General features: G+C 35.4%; 1 protein-coding gene across 1 annotated transcript in view; it reads left to right on the forward strand.

The window, feature by feature from the left end:
- Window positions 1-17,464, forward strand: part of LOC149562680 (phosphoglycolate phosphatase 1A, chloroplastic-like) — a 175,120-nt gene extending 157,656 nt beyond the window's left edge. The window contains exons 10-11 of the mRNA XM_089826127.1: window positions 16,742-16,845; window positions 17,106-17,464. Of these exons, the coding sequence (XP_089682253.1) occupies window positions 16,742-16,845; window positions 17,106-17,212 (211 nt within the window). The 3' untranslated portion in view covers window positions 17,213-17,464. The remainder of the gene's footprint in view (window positions 1-16,741; window positions 16,846-17,105) is intronic.
- Window positions 17,465-22,827: the final 5,363 nt, after the last annotated feature.

A 22,827-nucleotide genomic window follows, 5' to 3' on the forward strand; every position in this document is an offset into this window, starting at 1 on the left:
TGCAGTCTGTCAACAAAATAAATCCGAACACACTTCACCTACTGGGTTACTGCAGCCCTTGCCTATACCAAAACGAAAGTGGGAAAACATCTCTATGGACTTCATCATCGGACTCCCTAAAGTAAAAGGGAGGGATTGTATCTTTGTGGTGGTGGACGGACTGATGAAGTATGCACACTTCTTCACCATCTCCTTAGACTTTCAAGCCGCGCAGGTAGCAGACTTATTTTTTAGAGAAGTTTTCCACTTGCACGGGTTACCCCAAAACAATGTTAGTGACAGAGATGGGCGATTTATCAGTATCTTCTGGACAAAAGTGTTTCGGTTGGCTGGAACAAAATTGTCACCAAGTAGTAGCTACCACCCTCAAACAGACGAACAGATAGAGATTGTGAACAAGTCACTAGAAGGCTACCTCTGGAACTACGTTTTGGCACAACAACGAGCATGAGTCAAACGGATGCATTTGGGAGAACATTGTTACAGTACCACTTATCACATGTCCATTGGGATGACACCCTTCAAGGCACTGTATAGATATGAACCCCTTTCATTTATCGACATGGTGTTGGGTGACAGTTGCACGCCAAGGGCGAGGGACTAGTTTCATGAAGGATAAGACATTTTGAGATTCTTGAAGGAGAACTTACAAAGGGAACATAATCAACAAAAGATTTATGCTGACAAACACTAAATCGAGAGAAGTTTCGAAGTAGGAGACTTGGTCTATGTTAGACTCCAGTAGCACAGGCAATCCTCATTGAAGGCAAAGGGAAAAGAAAAATTAAAGCCACTTTTTTATGGTCCCTATCGTGTAGCTTGCCGCATCAGTGAAGTTGCCTATGAATTGGAACTTCCAGAAGGGACCATAATGTCTTACATGTCTCCTGCCTGAAGAAAGACATAGGGCAAAACATCGCAGTAACTACAGATCTTCCACCTCTCAATGAAGAAGGGAAGCATCTTGGAATCGGCTAAGATCATTGATGTATGTGAGAAGACTCTATGGAACCATACCCTGAGGGAATACGTTTTTTCTGTTGGACAACGTGACTTGGGAAGGTGAACACATTCTGCAGCATCTGGCATTGCATTTGCTTGAGGACAAGCAAATTTTGGGACGAAAGGACTGTAATGTTTCCGTCATAAAATAATTAATAAATCAAACCTTTGTTCATGGGCTGATTGATTTAGTATATCTCGGACTCATTTTTTATTTTATTATTTCCGTAGGTTTGGCCATCGGCTATATTTGTAAACCTTCAAGAAGTTCCTCCAAAGCGTATTTAAGCACAACGTGTAGGTAGTAGTAGGTATGTGATTTGGTTTATTATTCTTTGTACTGCGAATTCATGTTGGGATTCTACATTGTTCGCCATTTCGGAAGTGAAAGATCTTCTCTACTTGGCTTTCCTGTTTTAGTGGGATTCAACCCTCAATCTATTCCATCTCTGTATTACTTGCTTGGATTTGACAAATCCGTGCACCATCTTTGTTTGCAAATACACACACACACACACACACACACACACACATATATATACTTGGAATTAGATTGCAAAACACTTGTATTGGCATTAATTGGCATATTGGCAAATATTTTGTTCTGGCATCTAGTTTGTAGCTCAATCCACACACATTGTACGACTCTTTGTAAATTCCACAACCTAACTGCAAACAACATAGTGTACGGCCATACTGTACGGTCTGACTCATCTGCACCTACCATATGGCTGGAACTCCACATACTGTCCGGCTACCAGGGAATCACTACTCTTCCCCTCACCTTGCACACACTCCATTTTACCGTGTAGACATCTCCTCCCCTCCTTACCGTATGGACCCTCTATACACTGCTTTTTCTACTGTACTACCTCCACGACCACCATACGAACACAACAATGATCGTACAACCTCACCATTGTGCACAATTTGCTCAAGTACTTGATAGATATTTTCACAGTAGAATGTGTTGGAGGTATTGACCCAGTCAAAAGGGAAATGGAGCATTACACTCTTAGAGTACTCGTAGAGTTTGCAAACTATGTACATAGTTATATTATACCATATATTGGGGATGGAATTTTGTATGATGTAAAAACCCCAAGGTTAGTGATATTAGTAATTAAAATTGTTCAGTTACTAAGTACGCAACAACATTCTTATGAATCTAAAGTCGTGTGTGAATATCCCATCTTTCATATTCACTTGTGTGATAATTTATAGTCTATAATATAGTGAACCATGGCTTTCATCTTTTTTATTGTGCATATACCTTATTGCTGACTAAATTTTTAATATTTGTTGCCTTCTCTCTCTCTCTCTCTCTCTCTCTCTATATATATATATATATATATATTTATTTATTTATATTCTTATGTCCCCATTTTTGGGACGTTAGTAGTCAATTAAATAATTAAATTTTAAGTTGTCAAATTATATCAAATTTGAAAATGACTTGATTTAATTATTTAATGAAGTATTAAAATGACTAAATGAAGCTCAATTGATAATTGATAAGTCATTTTAACTTTAAAGAGGCCAAATAAAAAGACAAAGAGAAGGAATATGAAGAGACAGCCAGCAGGTAACACAGTCATAGGGGTGTGCTCCAAAAGAAGACTGAGAGACTCATTTTGATTATGCTTTGTTTTATGTTTGGTTTCTCTTGAAGAATTTTGGGAAGCTTTGGCTCTCAATAGGTTTGAGGATGAAAACCCTTGAACTTGGAGGTAGTGGACAGAAACCCATTGTCTGTTGGAGATATCATTTGTGTGTCTCACTTTGTCCTTCAAATTCGTACTTCTGGTTATCCAATCTGACTGCAAGTTTATGGCTACAATTGAATATTTGTTGTTGCACTACTGAAGATTTAAAGGAAATATTCATATTTCATATCAGAATCTCTTTTTCAGTCTGTTATTTTGTAATTTCAATATATTTTAATGGATAAATTGGAAGTAGTTGCATGCAAAATGATCGCTTACAATATTTTAAGAAATATTTGGGAAAAATCTGAAAATTAATATCCCAGGGGAATATTCTAGTGGTATCAGACATAGTTTTTCTGCCAGCCTGTGAGGTTTTGTGTGAAACTAAAATTGTGAATAAGTTTTAGTTTTATCAAAGGTGTTTGAGTCAGATAATAAAACATATTTGGCATGGACTCAGAATACTTTCATGAATATTATTTTTTGGAGTGGGGTTTTCTGGGCAATATATGTGAATCCGAAACCTTTAAGAAGCAGTACGCTTTGCGATGTATTGAAAACAAAATTAATCATACAAAGAAGAAATTTTATTATTTTTGAGTATTTGGATAGTGGCTGGATATTTTATCATGTGCAACATATGGAGGATTTAATATTTATATAAATCTCATTACTGGGGGACTTCAACATTATCAATTGGGCTTAAATATTTAATGGAAACCTTGATTCAATGGAGAGCGACATATATTCTCCTCTGATAATTCATTTCCAAAAGTTTAACAAATAGGCTTGGATGTGATGAAAATCTTGATTTAATATTTGTGGGTCCCTAACATAAAAGGGGGATTAATATTTCCAGAAGTTTGCTCTACACTGGAAATAAATATTTAATTGAGTCAAAGACAAATATTATTCACACAAGAGTATTAAGTTCGGGCATGTGAAATATTTGAATGCAGTGAACATTTCCTATTGAGCAGATATATTACAAGGTCGTGGCTATTTTAATCATTGGGCAGATAGTTTATGGTTGGCAGTGTGAAATGTTATACCTGTCATTATAATATTGATTTCTTGAAATCATTAACTTTGTCTAATGGCCAAGCTACTGAAAAACTTCAATACTCGACGTGGAGTTTAATTATTTGAATTTCTTAATATTTGTTGGATTATTATAGTCTGGTGAATATATTATTGCTACAGCATGGGTATTCTCTATGCAAGCCTCAACGCATGTATTTGTGTAAGGGAAATAATATTACTGGTTGTCAGGTATGAAAGAGGAGACTTGTTCAGAATTCTGGACTCAATAATTTATAAGCTAAGCTCCTCCCTCAATCCAACAAGAATGATGATCGTTGGATCTTTGAAATTCTATGCACACTATACCAGCAATGCCTTGCAAATGATAGCATCCTACAACTCCTACAATGAAGATGTGTCTCTACACTGAAGATAGGGAAGCCTGTTCCATTTGCATTTCCTATTCATATCTTAGACGACGTCATGTGTTGAAGTTTGATTTGTTGTGCTTCAATGTTGCTTCCAGAAGGCATCAGATGTAAAGGTTTACCTCACTAAATATCTCAGTCATGTCTTGCAGCTACCCTTGTTATATACTCATTACCAAATAAAGGCGGTTATTGATCCATTCTAAGTGTTTTGGTGGATGAGACTATTCTGCTGCAATGATAATCCTTTCAGTACTATGTGGGAACCTCAAACTGTTTGACAAAATTCCAAAGATTCAAAACTAAAATTTTGGGCAATGAAGAATCGGTACACAATCACACTGTCATTTCCAATGTGGATCATTTCAGTTTCCTGGCAGTGGCAAATCAATGGTGCTGTATAGAGGGAACCATTCTTACATACTGGTGTGATTCATTAAAAGGGACATCTCTTGTGTGCGGCTTTGTTTGGGAACCTGTGGCATTGTTCCAAGATTTGATAAAAAGTGGCTTAAGCTTGGGAGAACTTGATTGGGCATTCAGACTGAGCAATTACAATCAGCTGTAAACTACACATTTATTGGAAGTTAGAGTTCACAGTTAACTACGAGTTTAACTTGCACAGGTCTTCTCTTAGTAGTGCAGCTCATTCTTACGAAGCATGAATTTTGCTCATAGAAGGATTCAATGGTGAATCGTTATGCACATTGTTTTACATCCTTTCTCTTTGCAATATGATTTATGTATGCTCCTTAATGGTGAATAAAATCTGAATCGTTAAATCAATAAACAAAGATTCATTGCATGTATGCAAAATGTTTGACATAACTACCACGGGAAATGAGTAACATGTAATGGCTGACATATTCACTCAAGTGTTTGATTAAATGCCTGCCCAATAGACTTGTGTTTTGTAACAGAAATTTGGCTTCAGAACTATTGGGGAGTCTTACAGTCGGAGTGTTTTTTGTATCAGATTTGGTAAATTGGTTTTCTGTTGGATATGGTAATTAGAATTTTCTATGTCAAGTGGCAAACAAATTTCTACAAATTTGAGCATCATACAAATTGAGTTTATATCAGAATGTGTGTTCTTACATATCATCTTTCCTAAAGGTACAGTAAGAAAAATGAAATCATTAGCAGATCTGGAAAGTACTATTTTCTCAAAAGAATTCAATGCTACATTTAATGGTGATAAACTAAGGGACTTGCAGAAAGAAAAGGATGCAGGGAATTGGCTCTATTTGATTAAATGACAATTAATAGTCCATAAAATTTCAGAATGTTGTTCTTTCTAAGCTGGAGGAATTAGACTTGTATTTGTCCAAAGTAGAATAATCAGATTGGAGATTTCTGAATTGGGCTTTGCAATCCTTGATGCTTGCTTTGGTCTAGCATAGGATATTGAAGCATTCGTGCAAAGATGTTAGACTTACAGATGCTTCATGTTTCAGTGAGATTATACGAATAACAACTCCTATAGCACCTTATAATGATGACATACTAGAAGGTTCTGCAGCTGATTTTGGAGAGCCTACATGGGTTACATAATATCAAAGCCCACACCATTTGTAAGATGGATATGATTCTAGAAATTATGGCAAGAGCTAGGCCATTTATCATTATGTTGGATCTCAGATGTGATGAATTGTTTCTTGAAATGTTTCAATGCTTCTTGACTGGAATTAGGAAACATCTGGATAATGGGAGGGCTTGTATGGAAACCACCATGTTCTAAATTTCAATGAAGATGATGATATCTATAAGAAGCTGCAATTAGACTTGTTAGCTATCTGGAGAATGGAGCATAATATGTCAGTTATGTCTTATGAGCTCTCAAGAAGATTAATAAAGCAGAAGATTCAGAAGTTCAAAAAATAGTTGACTGAAAATGAACTAATCTCATGTCAGGTTGCAGGATCTTCCAAGAAAATTATGGACCAAATGACAAGAGAGCATATTTGCTTCACATGTCATGATGCTTGGACACCTGGTCACAATTATGGGGTAGCCAGGTAGGTAAAGAAGAAAAAGCAGCCAAAGATGTTCTAACCAGCAATGCAGAGGATATGAGTCTCACAACTTTTTTCCAACAAAATATCACAAATTCTCCTGGGGGATGGATTCAACTATTGTTATTAATTAGGGTTATACAAATCCCTATATGGATTCAACTACTGTAATTAGTTAGGGATATACAAATCGCTATATTGGTGACTTGGATTTGGTTATTGACAAACATTTTAATGAGGATGGTCTTACACAGGGAGGGAGCATATTGTAGTCCCAAGATGTTTCCAACAAAGTTTATGAATCTTTACATGATGAGAAATTGTTTGAGAATGAATATAGAAACAACTTGGACTTTGTATGGTAAGGAGTTTGGGGCTTATAATGACACTGATGACATGCTTGAGAGATGTGATGAATCATATTCTCTCAATAGTGACAGTTCACTGATTGATGACGGTGTCTTGGATGAATGATTAGAAAATACATATCAAAATGACATTGATGAGAAACATACTTTGAAGTATCATCTGAAAGTTACTAATGATATGGTTGTTGCAACCTTAGTATTTTATGATGATGCTCACAGGATCATTGAAGATCTTTATAAGAAGTCTTAGGTGGAAAAGAATCAAAAGGGTGTGGAAGGGCATTCTTATACAATTAACTTGTGGATGGTCAAAGTGACTTTGGAATCAATGAAATGTGAATATTTAGATTTACTTTCAAATAGGGATTGTGTTTTAAAAGTTGCTGAAGTATGTGCTAATAAATTTAAGGTAAAAGAGGATGAGGTTAATAGGCTCTAAAATGTCCCCTTCTCCACTCTAGGCCTTACTGGCACCTTGTTGGTCTATCTCTCCATCTCGATAGGCTTACGGCATTGATTGTGAGGATGCCAACCAATCACAAGAGTTTATTTGGTTTCGTTGGGAAAATATTTAAGTGGATTTATAAAGTTACTTTATGACTTGAAGTCATTTTATAACCAAAGTAACTTAAGTGACTAGAAGACAAAAATGTCATTTATCCCACATTGCCTAGTTGTTTGTACTTTCCCTCATATCGAGGTTATAAAAGCAATGAGCCCCTTGGGAATGTCACCATGAAATATAGTATTTTTAAAAAAAATCAAGATTTCTTAAATGTGTCTGGCTTTCTTAAGGATGAAACTCCTTAAGGAGAATAGAGAGACTAGACATAGCCCCAACATCACTTCGAAATTGTTCCAAGATCAGGTACAAGATTTCAGTATATTCTATTTAGTAAGTCTATTTCAGAGGCAAAATTGAAGGGTAATAGTATCATTTGGGAACCCTTATTTCTAGCTGGAAAATCATATGGTTATGGTCTGCATCTATGGTTATGGGAGGAATGCATATCAGTAACAAGCACAGGGGAAATAGTAATATAGCGTGCAAGGCCTGATCGAGGAGCTTAGATCACTATTACCAAGGAAGCAATGACAGTACTACATTCATCAACGTATGGAATTGAGTAGAGGTTATAGAATGTAGTAACGTTAACACCGTTGGAGGGACGTGATAGCTAGGAGGTCGTGATTGCACTTTCTCCAGTCACGTTACGGTGATAGGTTACCCGACTGGCAGTGCTTGTAGACCCGTCACCAAGAAATTAGGGATGTGGCCTGCTTCGTTTGACATCACTATCCAGTGCACATTCACCGCAAGCAACACTATTCCTAGAGCCGCATATGCCGTGAGGAATTCAGAGGGCCGCATGATCGGGTGTTAGCTTCAGTACTCAGTTATTGGATTGTAGGCAGTGACAAGGATCAACAAATTCTGTGGTCCTGCAAACTGTCATATACCTCACAGAATGCCAAGTTCTGATTTCTCCCTTAACTGAATATTACTTGTTGCTTAGATAGGCAATGTTGTGTTGTAATTTTGGATGAACGTATGCCCTCATACGGTTATCATAATCAACATTAAGTGAAGAAACTCGAGATAGTATTCCAAGGCATTATTGAATGTTATTTTAAAAATTATTGTAGACTCAAACTTATTGTCTGAATGTTCCTATTATTCTATTGCGGTTGCAACTATATTGAGAGAGAAATATTATGCTTATTGAGGGTCATAGACACCCATATTCCTGTTATTATTGTTTTGATTAAGCTCAGGCCAGTGTTATATGATTTGGAATACTATAATGGTATCAGAGCCACAAGCCCTGCTGACTTATGGGTAAGTTATTAAATTGCAGGCTGGTTTAAACAGGAAATTTTTTTAGATAGGCATGAATAGGAAACCATACAGTTTTAGTCACATCCAACTTAAATAGGTAGGATCTTCAAACCGGATTGATATTGAGGATAGTTAGTTAGTTGATGAGGAGCTAACCTTTGGGACAAACATAAAGGTTGAATAGGGTGAAGAGGTTGAACAGGTTGAACAGATACAGATCATTCAAATGGACCACAATGTGAATAAATAGGAACGGGAAGTGAGGGAAACTTTGCGGGCTACTAGAGATGGACAAAATAATATTGCTACTACACTTCAACAGCTTACAGTGGCTATGCAGCAGCTAGCCTCCACTCACAGGAGAGCACCAAGTCATTACAGTGGAGGTGGTAGTGTGCCAGAATCACCCCGAGCTGCTAGGGCCCCCACATGGAACACTGATAGGCCACTGATGCCCATTTTTGTTGAGAATAATGCCGAGAAAGAAGTAGCACAACCCACGGCACCATGCTTACTTTCGGATAAGGTTATGGCTATGTACAATGAATGGGATTTGTTCCCTTATTAGATTAAACAAAATTTGACTTTTGTTCAATACATGAATAAAAAAGGGAGACAGAGAGACCACAGTAGGACATGAAGCCTAGGGCACATAATAGGGACTTGAAGCACGCCATGAACAAGTTTTCTCTCCCCATTTTTGATGGCAGCAGTAAGACATCCGATAGAGCTTGGATTCACAAGCTAGACACCTACCTAACACTTAAGCCCATGTTAGAGACAGAAGCCATTAGATTTGCCACAGTGCTTTTAGAGGGAGCATCATATGACTGGTGGCATCATGGGCTGGTCACCCAGGATCATGGTCTCATTACATCTTACGAGACTTTTAGCTTAAGTTGATCGCTTGTTATGACAGAAAGGACATTGAGGTCTACTACAGGGATTTGGCACAGTTGCGATAGGGTGGATCTCTAGATGATTTCATTGATGAGTTTTAGTGGATCTCAGTGATGATTCCTGATATGACAGAACAACGTAAGGTAATGTTGTTCACTGAGGGCTTACAAGACAGATTTAGAGGTTTGGTCAAGGTCCTTAAACCAAACACTTTGGATGATGGTATTAAGATTGCACGTGATCTAGACTCACCTTTGATACTACAGCCTCCTAAGAAACCTTATAAGGGGACTACTTCATTCCAGAAGAACAAGAATCAACATAAGACTTGCCTTCCCAGATTGGACTTTGAGACACAAAATGAACTTAGTAGGAAGAAGCTATGCTTCACTTGTAGGGAGCCATGGACACCGGATCACAGATGCCTTACCAAAGGTAAAATACATTATGTTGAGGCTTTGTTGGAAGAGGAGTGTAACATCCCATTTTCTCGGGTCTTAATTAACAACTAACATTTTTGAGAAATTCAGTTATTACTTCAATTTCATAGGAAGACAATTATAACAGTCATGTTCATGTGAAAGAGATTTACCGTTAAAAATAGTTAAACAAAATTTCTTAACTAAGAACTTAAACACCATCAAGGAATTTACTATGGAAATTTAAATCCACATACTGGGGAATTGGAATCGAGAAATCATTGTAGGGATGTTTTTGCAATCACCCAAATTAGTCCACAAATACTACTATAACAATATCATATAACGACTTCCATCCAATATTGCTATATCAAAATCAAATGACAAATACCATTAATTACCACTATATAAAATTTAGGGCATCACATACCACTGTAGCAATTTGGGCATCAATTACCATTGGATCATTTAGGGCTTCAGTTACCATTGTATCAATTAGGGCTTTTGATACCACTGATTCAGTTAGGGCTTCCGATACCATTGATTCAATTAGGGCTTCTGATGCCACTGTATCATTCCTTTCCTTCTGATTACTTAACTGTGGCAATAACTCAAAAATTAGAAATATGCTCATATTCGATATTCATACCAATGAAAAACAATCCATAAATCTATCTCTCGCATCTAGGTGTAAAATAACTGTAACCATGAAATGACCTAATTAATCTTACCTTCTCATAGATAAAAGTGATAATGCCTGTTTCCGATAAACAATTGAATGCATAGCTTATCTCTGTCTGACGCACGTCCGACATCTTGGGGAGAGGTGAAACATTGTTAGGGGCTTAACCACCCAACCTCAGACCATAACTTTATCTCGACACAATCTCTAACCAGAAAGGCCCTCCCTACTCAGAATAGATAGGGATCATCTAGTCATCCTCTGAGCATCCTGGTATTAATCACACCTCTCGACTTGACAACAAGAGATACATTAAACAGGATCTTGCATGAGCTATTAAATGTTTCTTTTAAAAAAAATATTAAATCTTGTTATGTCATAACTGAAACTGATTCATATTATTGCAGATTCCTTTTTCTCACCTCATCACCCATTTCTTTGGCTACACAGCCGGGTGAGTCCTAGGTGTTCGGAATTCTCAGAACAACCTACTCTTTTGGTTGATTTCCCAACTGTTTCATAATTAACATATATTCCAACATATCACAATATGTGATTTCATGATTATGTTCCATCAGAATTGGTTGTTTAATTCTAATATCCAATGACTGAAAGATTTATGGATCCATACTATGGATACTTGGCTTTCACTTACCAAGAACGAGGTTAAATTTTTTAAAAAAAAGGTCAATCTGTACATTCAAACAAGATATCATCACGTTAAATGTTGAGAATTGCTGCTAAGAAATTCGATGTTATTGTACTTTTATTTTAGGTTTATTGCATTGGAAAACTCTCCCATGAGAGATACTATTCGACTCCTTTTTATGATGATTCTGGAACTATGAGAGTTAAGAAGGAATTCATTAACAATGGCATGGATTTATACAGTGATCATGGGTCAAAAGGAAATTTCAGAACCTAGCCGATTGCTATGGAAAATGAAATAAACATAGGTAAAACAAAATCTAAATTAATAACTCATGACCTGATAGGAATTTGGAGATGTATGAGAACTTGCAAATGGATTTGAATCAGTTCTCCTCTAGTTGCTTGAAGATGTCTCTACAGTGAATATGGACTTCTATCCTCAGCAAGGATACCTGTATGGCAAGTTGCTTGAATAAAGCTTTACAAATAATAGTGTAGGAATTCGTCACAATAAAACTATGGAATCCGTATGAAGAAGGTGGAAGTATTTATGGGTAAAGATGTAAATCGTTGCTGATAGGAAGTCGGGTGTTATGGAATATGATCCCATCTCTTTCAATGCATTTATCTCTGCTTCTTGGTTGGGTACTTGCACAACAAGGAAATGGAATTCAAATAAGCTTATAAATCGACTGCAAGGGTAATTTCGTAGAAGCAAACAATGGTAAAATGTATTGATCGGGTGTTATGGAGACAAGGAATATTCCAGAAACAAACAGTAGAAGAAATCAAGATTATTGTAGAGGTTATATTTTGAATGTCTCTCCTACAGCAAGGCAGTCGGATTAATAAAAGACGTCTGTCTTCCAAACTCGGCTTTAGTTTAAATGAAAGAGTTGTGCCTTCTTGACTTCCACTAGTTTTAAAAGATGTTAAACCATTCGAATTCTAAAAAAGAAGAGGAGAGGCAAAGATTAAAAGGTTGGAAGATCATAAGAAAATTCGAATTGCCAAATATTAAATTGATTTATCATGCCAAGTGTTAATCGATTAAAAGAAAGAATATTAAAATGGAAAGAATAGAATTGGAAGATTATAGTTTGAATATTATAATAATTCAAATATTATTATAATTCAAATATTATTATGATCTTATATTTATACATGTACATGCAAACATCACTTTATATTAAATTATTAAAATATAATGGTGCCAAATCAATCATTTTTATATCTAAATGCAAGTATATAGACATATAATATGATGAAAGATTATTTAACTTCTTTTGAGATACGTTTTATAATTATTTAATTTAAATAGCTCATACGGGTCCCATAGATGTATCATGTTTTCTAGTTGCTAGGTTCTCAACCCATTTGCTCAGTGATGGTGATGCTCCTGCCTACTTCTTTTCTGACAATGCTTCAACTTGGGAAAAAACTAAAAACATGAAAATGAATAAAAACTTTATATTTAAAGGAAAAATGCACTTTCCATGGCAAAGATTTTCACAAATGGCAACTATCAAGTAATTTCATGCATAAAATCAGCAAGATAAGCATGAATTAAATAGCAAGAAAGAAGAAGACCACTTGCATGAAGATTAAGTGCCAAAAATGAAGGAAAAAGATGCTCCAATGTTGAAAAATTCTCTAAAAATGGTAAAACTTCTTCCAACTTTGCAAATTCGAATGGGAGAGGGCAGCAAATAAGGATTTCTTGTTAGAAGATGCCAAAACGTGCCCTAAAAACACTCCAAAATCCAACGTTTTTGCAAATGAAATCTCATGGGACGTTTTTGGCAAAAAACGTGTTTCACCAAAATGTTAACTCATGCAATGAAATCACCAAATAAGAGTAAATTGATTCATCCTTATGCAAAAACTTTAATAAAAAATGGAGGTATTTGGAGTTTTCTTCAAAAACGTACCCTAGGATTGAGCTCCCAAAAACGATTTTCAACATATTAAATCCATTTTTGATGCAAGGAAACTCATTGCCAAGTAAAAACGCCTTGAATGGAGAAGATTTCATGCAAATCCACCAAGTAAATCTCTCACAATGAGCAAAATCGGGTTCTTGGGGAGCAAATGCATGTATTTCTTCAAAATCGGACTTTTTGGAGGGCACAACACATTTTAAAACATGCAACAAGTTAAAATCAGACCATTTGGGATCAACAACATGTTTTAAAATATGCAACCAAGTAAAATCAGACCTTTTTGGGTGCATAACATGTTTTAAAAACATGCAAGTCATCAAAATCGGACCTTGGGTCACTTGCATATTTTAAGTTACATCTCACTTTTAAGATGCAAAGACATGAAAACTTCATTTTTCATATCATAGCATCAAAAAGGTCCACTTATAATGAACTTTTGATGTAATGACATCAAAAAGGTCCACCAAAGTAAACTTTATATGCAATAGCATGTAAAAAGTCCACTTTTGATGGATTTTACATGCATTTACATATAAAATGTCCACTTATGAAGGCTTTAGGTTATTTAATTCACTTAAAATTATAAAAATGTTACAACATAAACAATATTTATTTATTATGTTATGAAATATAACACATAAACATTTTAAAGTAACATTTAAATAAGCATTTGATTTTTAAAACCAAAAATTAAAATGAAACTATATAGTTATATAGTTATTTTAAGTGAAAATTAACAAAGTACTCAACTTAAAATTATAACATAAAGTGCACTATAGTCACTTTAAGTTATAAATTTAAAGTAAAAGTAACTTAAAAACATAGCAAAAAGTGAATATAATGTTATATTTTTCAAAAAGTGAATGTCAATTTGAAAATATAACATCATATTTTTAATTTGTGTTGTTGCACCTAAAATGTCCACTTTTGAGGTGCTAAAATGGACATAACTCTTGATTGACAACTCTGATTGACCTCTAGGTTAGACTGAATTGAAGGGAAAAACGAAAGGCATGACATGAGCAAAACCAAAAGACTAAAAACAAACAAACGCAAACTCAAAAGCGAAGAATGCACAATGAAGGTTTCAAAAATCAAGCAAAGGCTTGACAGAAAGCAAAACGAAAAAGACTTGACGAAGGCCTTCAGTAAAACAATTTGATATTTGAATTGAAATGGATCAATCGATCGACATTAAACAACTAAATATCAAATTCAAGCTTAGACAAACGTGAAACTAGTTTGAAAAAGTTTCATGCTGTTACCAACATTTTGTACTGACAAAATGCAGGACAACACCTTGTCCCCGGAACGTTTTCAAGATGAGAATGCCTTAAAAAAACCAAGGACATGTCCCTGAGTAACGTAGATCTCAAATGATGTCCTTTTCGGATTGTTATTCAGGTTCTCCGTTACAATCAGGTCATAGTTGAAGGAGAAGACAGATTGAATACTTCTTTTAGAATGAGTGAGGTACATTTGCATATAGAAGAATGACATTCGGTTTGATCAATGATGGTGCAACCTTTCAAAGAGTGAGAGATTTCTTTCTAGAGCTTAGTGGGGAAGTGTATCATTATTTAAATTCCCTCATACAAGTCCATGTTTTCCAAAATTGCTTGCCTCCAAGCAATGCAAATTTATATGGTTCAAGATCTCTAGTCCTAGTCTAGGTCCATTTGTGCATTTGGCCTTATTTTCCCATTATTTATAACTGGTGTGAGAAATCGTCAAATGGGTTCCCCTTGATCTTGATTGCATATATATTGTTCCTTGTGAATGGTCCGTGCCTTTCTTGTCAGCAATGTCATTTAGCAATCACAAAGCTTTAAATGATCGTAAGAGTAGCCTTAATTTATCTATGCGCAGTATCTGTTATCAAGGATTGTTAGAACTGATGTAAAAGGAAGCCACATAGGTACCATCGTATGCATGGATGCTTACCATCTGCATGTACAGCTCACCTGTGGTGCTAATCTCCACACCTTGTACATCAGTCCTAAGTTTAACACAGTCAAAATCAAATCCCAATCACAGAATAACAATCAAAATGCTCCTTTGAAGTTATGTATGCTACTGATGCACTTATTTTATTAAGTCACTTGGCATCAGCAAGGAATCAAATTTTATGGAACTGACATTCCCCAAAAATGCAGAAGAACAAGACAGACAAAAATGCTATGATAGATCCAGCAATCTGAGATTTCAATTCATGTGCAAACAATTACAACCTTCATTACAATTGAAATGGAGCTCAAGAAAACCTTTGCTTCTTGATCTTCTAATGATTACTCCATGTTGGAAGTTGCAGAAAAGATGGTGCTGCTCCTTAAGTATGATATCATTGTGAATTTGAATGCTGATGTAGTGATATATCCTCTCATTTCTGATGTTATTTTTGTGTGGCTGTTATGGTGCTGATGAATGATCATCTCAGTATCACTGCTGATTTATCTCTGGTATAGGAGGTGACCTTCAAATGTATATGCTGTTGTTATGATTCTGTTCTCTATCACTGTTGCATCTTTGATGTGTACAATCACATATAGAAGCTCCTCCTATGCAACCTCCGCTGAATGTATATGAATCGCTGCAACGTATAAATTATCGCAGAGGTGTGAATGAACATATGCCAGTGTCACTATCCTGCTTCCCTATGATCAGTGAGGTATGAATGAATGTACGCCGCTGTCCTTATGGTCACAGAGGTATGAATGAATGTATGCCACTGCCCCTCTGATTGCAGAGGAATGAATACCTGTTTCTGACTCTGATTGCAGAGGAATAGATATATATGATCACCGCTCCTGCTCTAATTGATGTTGATATGCCATAATTGATGTTGATATGCCAAAGTGAATCACTGGTGCAAAATGATAAGATCGATGATTTCCAGATCACAAGAATGAAAGTATGAAATGCTGATGATGTTGCAAATCTATCAATTCGATTTGGTCTCAAAGAGACTTCGCTGGATTGGGATCAATAACAGACTAGGGAGGATATCTCACCTGCAAAACTGCAATCTCCAAATGAATTCCAATGAGGAATTACAAAGACAAATGAATACAAAGCTGATTGATGATTATGTTGCTCTCCCAAAGCCAATATATGTACGATGCCAAAGCATTACAAATTGAAATCACACAAGTCAGCTAGCAAGAAGTGGCGTCTTAATTATAAATTAAAGATAAGTCTGCATCAAGGAGAGTGATGCCCCAAGTGTGCCATCCAAAGTAGGCCCCCTTGCAATACTCTATAGATCACAAGGGATCCTATGAGCTATAAGAGTAAACTATGAATTGGTCCCACTTAAGGGGTGACAGGACAGGAACATGCATAATAATCTCTTGTTGATGATTAGTTACAAGTAATTTGACTAGCAACAGTTTTGTTTGCGATTCTCAAACGCACAAATAAATGGCTTCATAGATCAAAGTAGTCCTTAGCATCACAACAGTTTTATACCTTTTTCATCAATACTTGGACTGACCAATATGAAAGTTTTATTTTTAATAGTTGTATTCTAAATTTCAACGCATGATGGTGTGCAAGTTTAATCCTAAGCTGGTAAAAGCTAAATCCATGATGATAGTAGCAAATCATTGTCGATATTTCCATTCCTTAGTCTTATTTCATGTTTCTCTATTACAATAAATGTATGCTTTCTTATCAAAATGCATATTATTATTTTTAAACGATATAGTATGATCAGACTAATGAGATTTTACTGACTCTAATTTGGCGTGATTTTGTTACAGATTTGAGACTGATAAGTCAAAAATATGTATGGTAGGTGATAGGTTGGACACTGACATTTTATTTGGAATAAATAGTGGCTGCAAAACTCTTCTTGTGCTTTCAGGTATACCAAAACAAACTCTCCAGGTCTGCAGAAAATAATTTCATGTTCATTTCATGCCCATGTGATGTAGAATGTCCATATCCTTGTCACAGTTTTATATAATTGAGAATGCAATAACATTCTCTTTACATGCAATTACGAGTGGTAACTTTCCTTCTTTGGCATCTTTTTTTTTTGAAAAGAAAATAAATATTTGATTAAGTTTGAATAGCGTTATATGTGATGATTTTGTCCACTATTCCATCTTTGTGATTATACAGGTGTCACAACTTTATCTATGCTTCGAAGCCCTGAAAATGATATTCAACCTGATTTTTGCACAGAAAAGGTGTCAGACCTCCTTACCCAGAATGATACAGAGGCGTGATGCCTTTTGTTGTAATATGTTTTGTATTATACAATTCTTTCAACTCAAATAAAGAATAAGAGGGAACTTTGAAAGTGTTTATTTCCACATACTTGCAAATTCCTCAAAGGGGAATTTGCATCAGTTATTCTTGAGCTCTCGTCAAGTCTAAAATTATTTATCTCATAACATGGATATGTAGGGAGTGTGTTCTACATACTCCAAATTTATTATAATCATTGGTAATTTAAAGAGGTTTTCAAGGTAATACAATCTTTAAAGATAGAATTGTCCAGCCCTTATTGGGGTGTACAATTGTTGATCTAGGTAATACTGGTTTTATGCAAGTTTTGTCAAAGTTGAGGTGATTTATTTGTCCAGTGACAGCATGCCTTATAATTAACATGTCTTTAGAAATCAAGCTAATTGCTAGTTGGATATATCTTGTTCTTATTTAGTATACTAACTCTAAATATCCACGGAGGGAAAGGGAAAGGAAATCTTGTGACCACAGATGGAACGGTTCAAATTCACAAGATTAACCAAACATGGTAATGTATGGATTCAGTAAAATCATGTTACAGCTATCAATTTTGATTTGAATACTGATTTGGTTTTGATTGTCATTCCTAGGTAAGATATGACAATTATATAATGATAACCGTGATTGGATGGCCTTGACTTGGAGTTGATCTTACAATGAGAATAATCCTAGAACATAATCTTTTTTCTGTTGCTAACAAATAATGTCCAATTTTTATTATTGGCTTGTTTGACATAGCATCATTCATGACTATGTCTTATTTAAAGAATATCATACAATAGAGAGCAGAAGAACAAAGAGAACAAATTATTCGATTGATTTCTTCATCAATTAATTAAAAATTCATAGCTGCTGAAGACTTAAAGATCTTGCTATAAAACAACTAATTCATTTCACACAACACTAAAACATTTGACACCAAAGTGGAAACTAGTGACAGCTAAGAGATATTGACAGCTAACTGGAGATGTACCACAGAGAAGTTGATACCTAATGACAATTGTTTATGTTGGAGCCTATATTCCAGCAACCCCTCTTAATGCTACAACATAAAAATAAACAATAGCAATTGCATGGTGAAGAAGTTTTTTGAAAAATAGATGACAGATGACTCGGTGTATTGTCCCCTTTTTGGGACAGTAGGAAATTTAAAGACATTCATATAATATTAAAATTGACTATGGGAGCATATTTGAATTTATAAAAGGTCAATTTGATATTATAAAGTGACAAGGAGGGATAAGATGAAAAGACATGAGAGAGTTGAAGAGTCATTGCTTTGAGGATTAAAAGGAGAAAACCTCATTCATTTGGGTATGCTTAGTTTGTGATTCAGATTTTCGGTTCTCTCTCTTGGAGAGCCTTTTGGAAAGCTTCAGCTCTCATCCAGCTTGAGGACATAAGCTCTCATCGTGACAGTAGACAGTGAACACAAACCCATTGGTTGTCGAGACGTCACATCAGGGGTTTCATGTGTGCTTACAAGTTCTTTTCTTAGTTTTCCAATATGAAAACTGTGTTTAAGATTGGATTTTTCAATGCTAGTTATTGTATTGCTGATGTATAATGCAATAACATATTCTGAGGTATTTTATGAGAATCTATTGGTTAATATTGCACTTTTATTTGTTTATGTTCTAAAAATTTATTGCGAGGAAAGTATTGAGAAAATATCCTTTCAGATATTACAATAGTATTAGAGCCTCAAAATTGCCATCGTGTTCATATAATTAGAGGTTTAATAAAAAACATTTCTATAGAAAACAAGGTTTTTGCAAATTAGTATCTGCTAAGAGATATTGTGGAATTCGTTGAATTATTATTATTCGTGCTGGTTCAAATATGGAGATTAATGCCTTTGGAAAATAAAATATTAAATTGCATAGAGAGAGTTATTTTTGTTATGGTGGCTCCATAAGGGTGAACTATTTCATATTTGGTAGAGGAAATTGAAATAACGAAAACCTTAATCATCCCAAACATGGTGGATATTGGCAAGGATTGACATGAATGACTTCAGAGATACTTTAATATTGTGGGAACTATTGATATAAAAGGTGAGCAATGTTTAATTAGTATTGAAAAATTATGATCAAAAATATATTTTTGAAGGGTATAGTGCGTTGGGCTTGTTTATATTATTGGCGGAAAGTTTGAATTATCTCAACCAATAATCCCGACGTATGTTTGGAAAATTATATGCTTCCAAAGTTTAATTTAAATACTCCAAAAGTGACGGCTTTGTCTAAAATATTTCCTAGCAATATCTACGACAAATATTTGTAGGTTAAACTTTGGTCCATTTCATTTTGGCTACTCGTTCCATGGGAAAACATTTCCATGCATTATATACTACTGTTGAACGAATATTTTTTCAACAACTATGGTTTGAGGTTGATGATTAAATGTTATTGAGTGAAGATTGTCGTCCAACATTTGAATCCACAGAAATCGTGATTGCATCACATCAAGCCTGCAAGGGAAATGAAACAACACGAGGAGGGAGACAACAAATTGGATTGATATACCTAGACGACCTATTGAAGGTAGTTGTGGGTGAAGTTTTATGTGTGATTGGGCCAACAAAGAAAATATTACCTGTGTGAGCTTCTCTCAACATTCTTGCATTTCTGCCACAATCCATTTGTCGTTATTGAGAGAACTTTTGTTTGAGGACGAGACTTCTAATTGTAGAATGGAATTTTTATAGGTTTCAATGTTTCCAGTTTTGTAGGCAAATTGTGACGAAATTAGTATTTGCGGAGAGAATTGACTTCATAGTTCAGAAATGACAAATTAAGTGTTGTTCCATTGGTATACTTTGTGTATTGCACATAATGTTTGACGATTATTAGGAGATCGATGGCATGATCTGTACCTGGGTTGTGCATGATCGTTGAGATAGAGAGTTTTTGGAATTGGAATCAAGTCGTAAGTATTTTGTTGTCTTGTTGCTATGCAAATCATTATTCAGACATCATCATATTTATTGGGGGCAGTTACTAGTTTATGTCATTGTGGTAATGCTTGACTGGGCATGCGAACAAAGAGTGTCTTCCAACCTGCAAACTAATAATTATCAGAAGGGGAATCATTTCAAGAGTAACAAAGATTGGCAAGTGGAATGAATAAATCACTCCTAAATACTGCAATGGTTCTTGTATACTCAGACATCATAGCAAATAGTAGTCGATTCAACCTAGGCGGTTACAAGTATAGGAGAAGAATGGTAACAGTGAGTTTGTAGGTGGTCATGACAACTGACAACTCTTTAGTAATGATAATGTCAATAGTGTGTGGGAACCATAGTTGATTAATATTCTGCCATGAAAGATGAGTGATGTGGAAATAAATTGGAGGTTGAATGTATATCATCTCATAATGTTGGCTGCAAATGGAAAATATTTCTAAATGTTGCAGCTCAAATATTAAAACAATAAACATTTCATTCATCCTCTTTGGTAGGGAGTGGAACTTGCCACTAGGAAATATTTGAAAGCACTCAACATTGCCAATTTATCTCATAAAAATACAAACTAACACTAAGATTAATAGTTGCATGTAGCTGGTCTAGATTTTTGAGGAGCTATAGCCATAAATTTGAAGGCTATTTTGGGAGTGTTGTTAACTCTCGGTCCTAGAGTACTTTACAACTATTCATTTCTCTTGTGTGTAGTTTATTGGCCTAGTTTTTCACCTTGCATAATTTTGTTACACTCCACAATGAAAGAACCAATGGTCCTATGTTTATATGTTAAAAAGCCCTAGACGGAATTATTTTAAATTTCATGAAATCGTTGTTATGTGCCCTACTTTTCAAAATTTCGGAAAGTAGTGTTTTATAAAAATTGCACGGGAAGCTTTTTACCCTAAGGTTTTATATTTTCATTTTCTTGTTCTTTATTTTAAAATTACTTTCCCAAAATTTAAATGTCCTTTTTCATAAACCTTTATCTTAACCATGCTTTTACCCTTTGTTAATTCTTTGATATTCTCCGAAGTGTTTTAACTACTGCAAGGTTTACATTTGCTAATCATTGATCTGAGGAAGAATAACAATGAGCGCTTCCTCGCATTACGAACTTGTTTGGTTGCTAACAAATGTAGGAAAGCGCCCGATTGCCACACAATCCTTAGTGATGACAATTCCTTAATGTGCCGCAAAAGTGGGTGTGTCAGAAAAGGTTCAGAATTGTCAGATGGTCGTCAGTGCATGTTCGGAATTTCAAGCCTTCCTATTGGTCAAGATGAGTAGTGGAGTTACCTTTTTGTAATATAACATTGCACTGCCAATCTTGAGAAGATTTATAGTAGGCACATTACCACAATATAAAGGTGTGCGATGTTTATGAAATGTGGGAAAGCGCCCTAGCGACACGTGTACTTGGTGAGGTCATGTGCCCCTAGTTTTAAAAAGGTGTTGGAACAGTTGGAAAATGTCAGACACGTTGGAAAAGGCAACCCATTCTATTGGTTACTTATGCTGATTGGATTGTGAATGGGGTAAGATATATGACACTGTTGATCTTTGGAAGATCAACGGAAGGCATATTACCGCTTTATAAAAGTGATCGAAGTTTAACTAAAACAGGGAAGCACTTGGTTGCCATGTGGACAAGTGGGGATAGTCATTCAAAGGGTCGCCTAGTCATGCCGAGTTGGAATGCATGTTGACATGGTACATAATGATTGGTGGAGAGGTCTACATGTTCAATGAGTTGGAAAGTGATTGTATCAGTGGGTCTGAAACTTTGAAGCCAGACTTATAAAGTTATAAGGATTTTCATGATCGTCGATCTTTGGATGATCGACGATCAGCGCTTTCCCGCAACATGAAAATGCCCAAACTTTAACTAAAGCAGGGAAGTGACCTGTCAACGTGTGGCAATTTCCAAAAAAAAGGGTTAATGCGGTCTTTTTGATTTCAAACTAAGTTGTCTGATTCTTGATGATCAACGGTGGAATTTCAAACTTCATGGCGCGACATAGAATGTGACTATTGAAGCATTAACTTTGATCAATGTTGTTTTGTGTGTGCTTAATGTTTTAATAAAATTTCCAATTTTCCATTATTGAGCAATTAAGTTGCAGAATTCTCACAAGGCAAAGATTTCTAGAGTGAAGGGCAAAATTTTTCAAGGGTTTCAACATATTACTAAGCAATTTCTAGAGAAGATAAAGGAAGAAAAATGGGTAGGTCATTTGAGCTTTTTCAAAATTGAGAAGTTATATTTGCATTAGGGTAAATTTTAAACATGCCTCCACAAAGGGATTTTTTTGGGGAAAGTAGATTATCTAAAGAGAGTAGTACATGATGACTTCCTAGAACAAATGTTATAGTCTATGAATGAATTAGCCAGGAGAAAAGAGCTTATTCTGAAAAGCCCTAGATTATTGGTCAATGAGGGTTTCTATGATAAAACAAACTGGTTAAGGGATGCTGAAGTGTCTATTGGGGGATTAGGGCTTTTCTGAAAATGGTTTGTAGAAAGAAAATTAGATACTCCATTAAATAATGTATGGGAATTTGATATAGGTAAATTGATTATTCCAAGAGTTTTCTTTGATGATGATCTACTGGAAGTAATGGTGA

This window comes from Cupressus sempervirens, chromosome 4 (assembly GCF_028749045.1).
Source record: "Cupressus sempervirens isolate cs-2001-9-10 chromosome 4, ASM2874904v1, whole genome shotgun sequence".
NCBI lineage: Eukaryota > Viridiplantae > Streptophyta > Pinopsida > Cupressales > Cupressaceae > Cupressus > Cupressus sempervirens.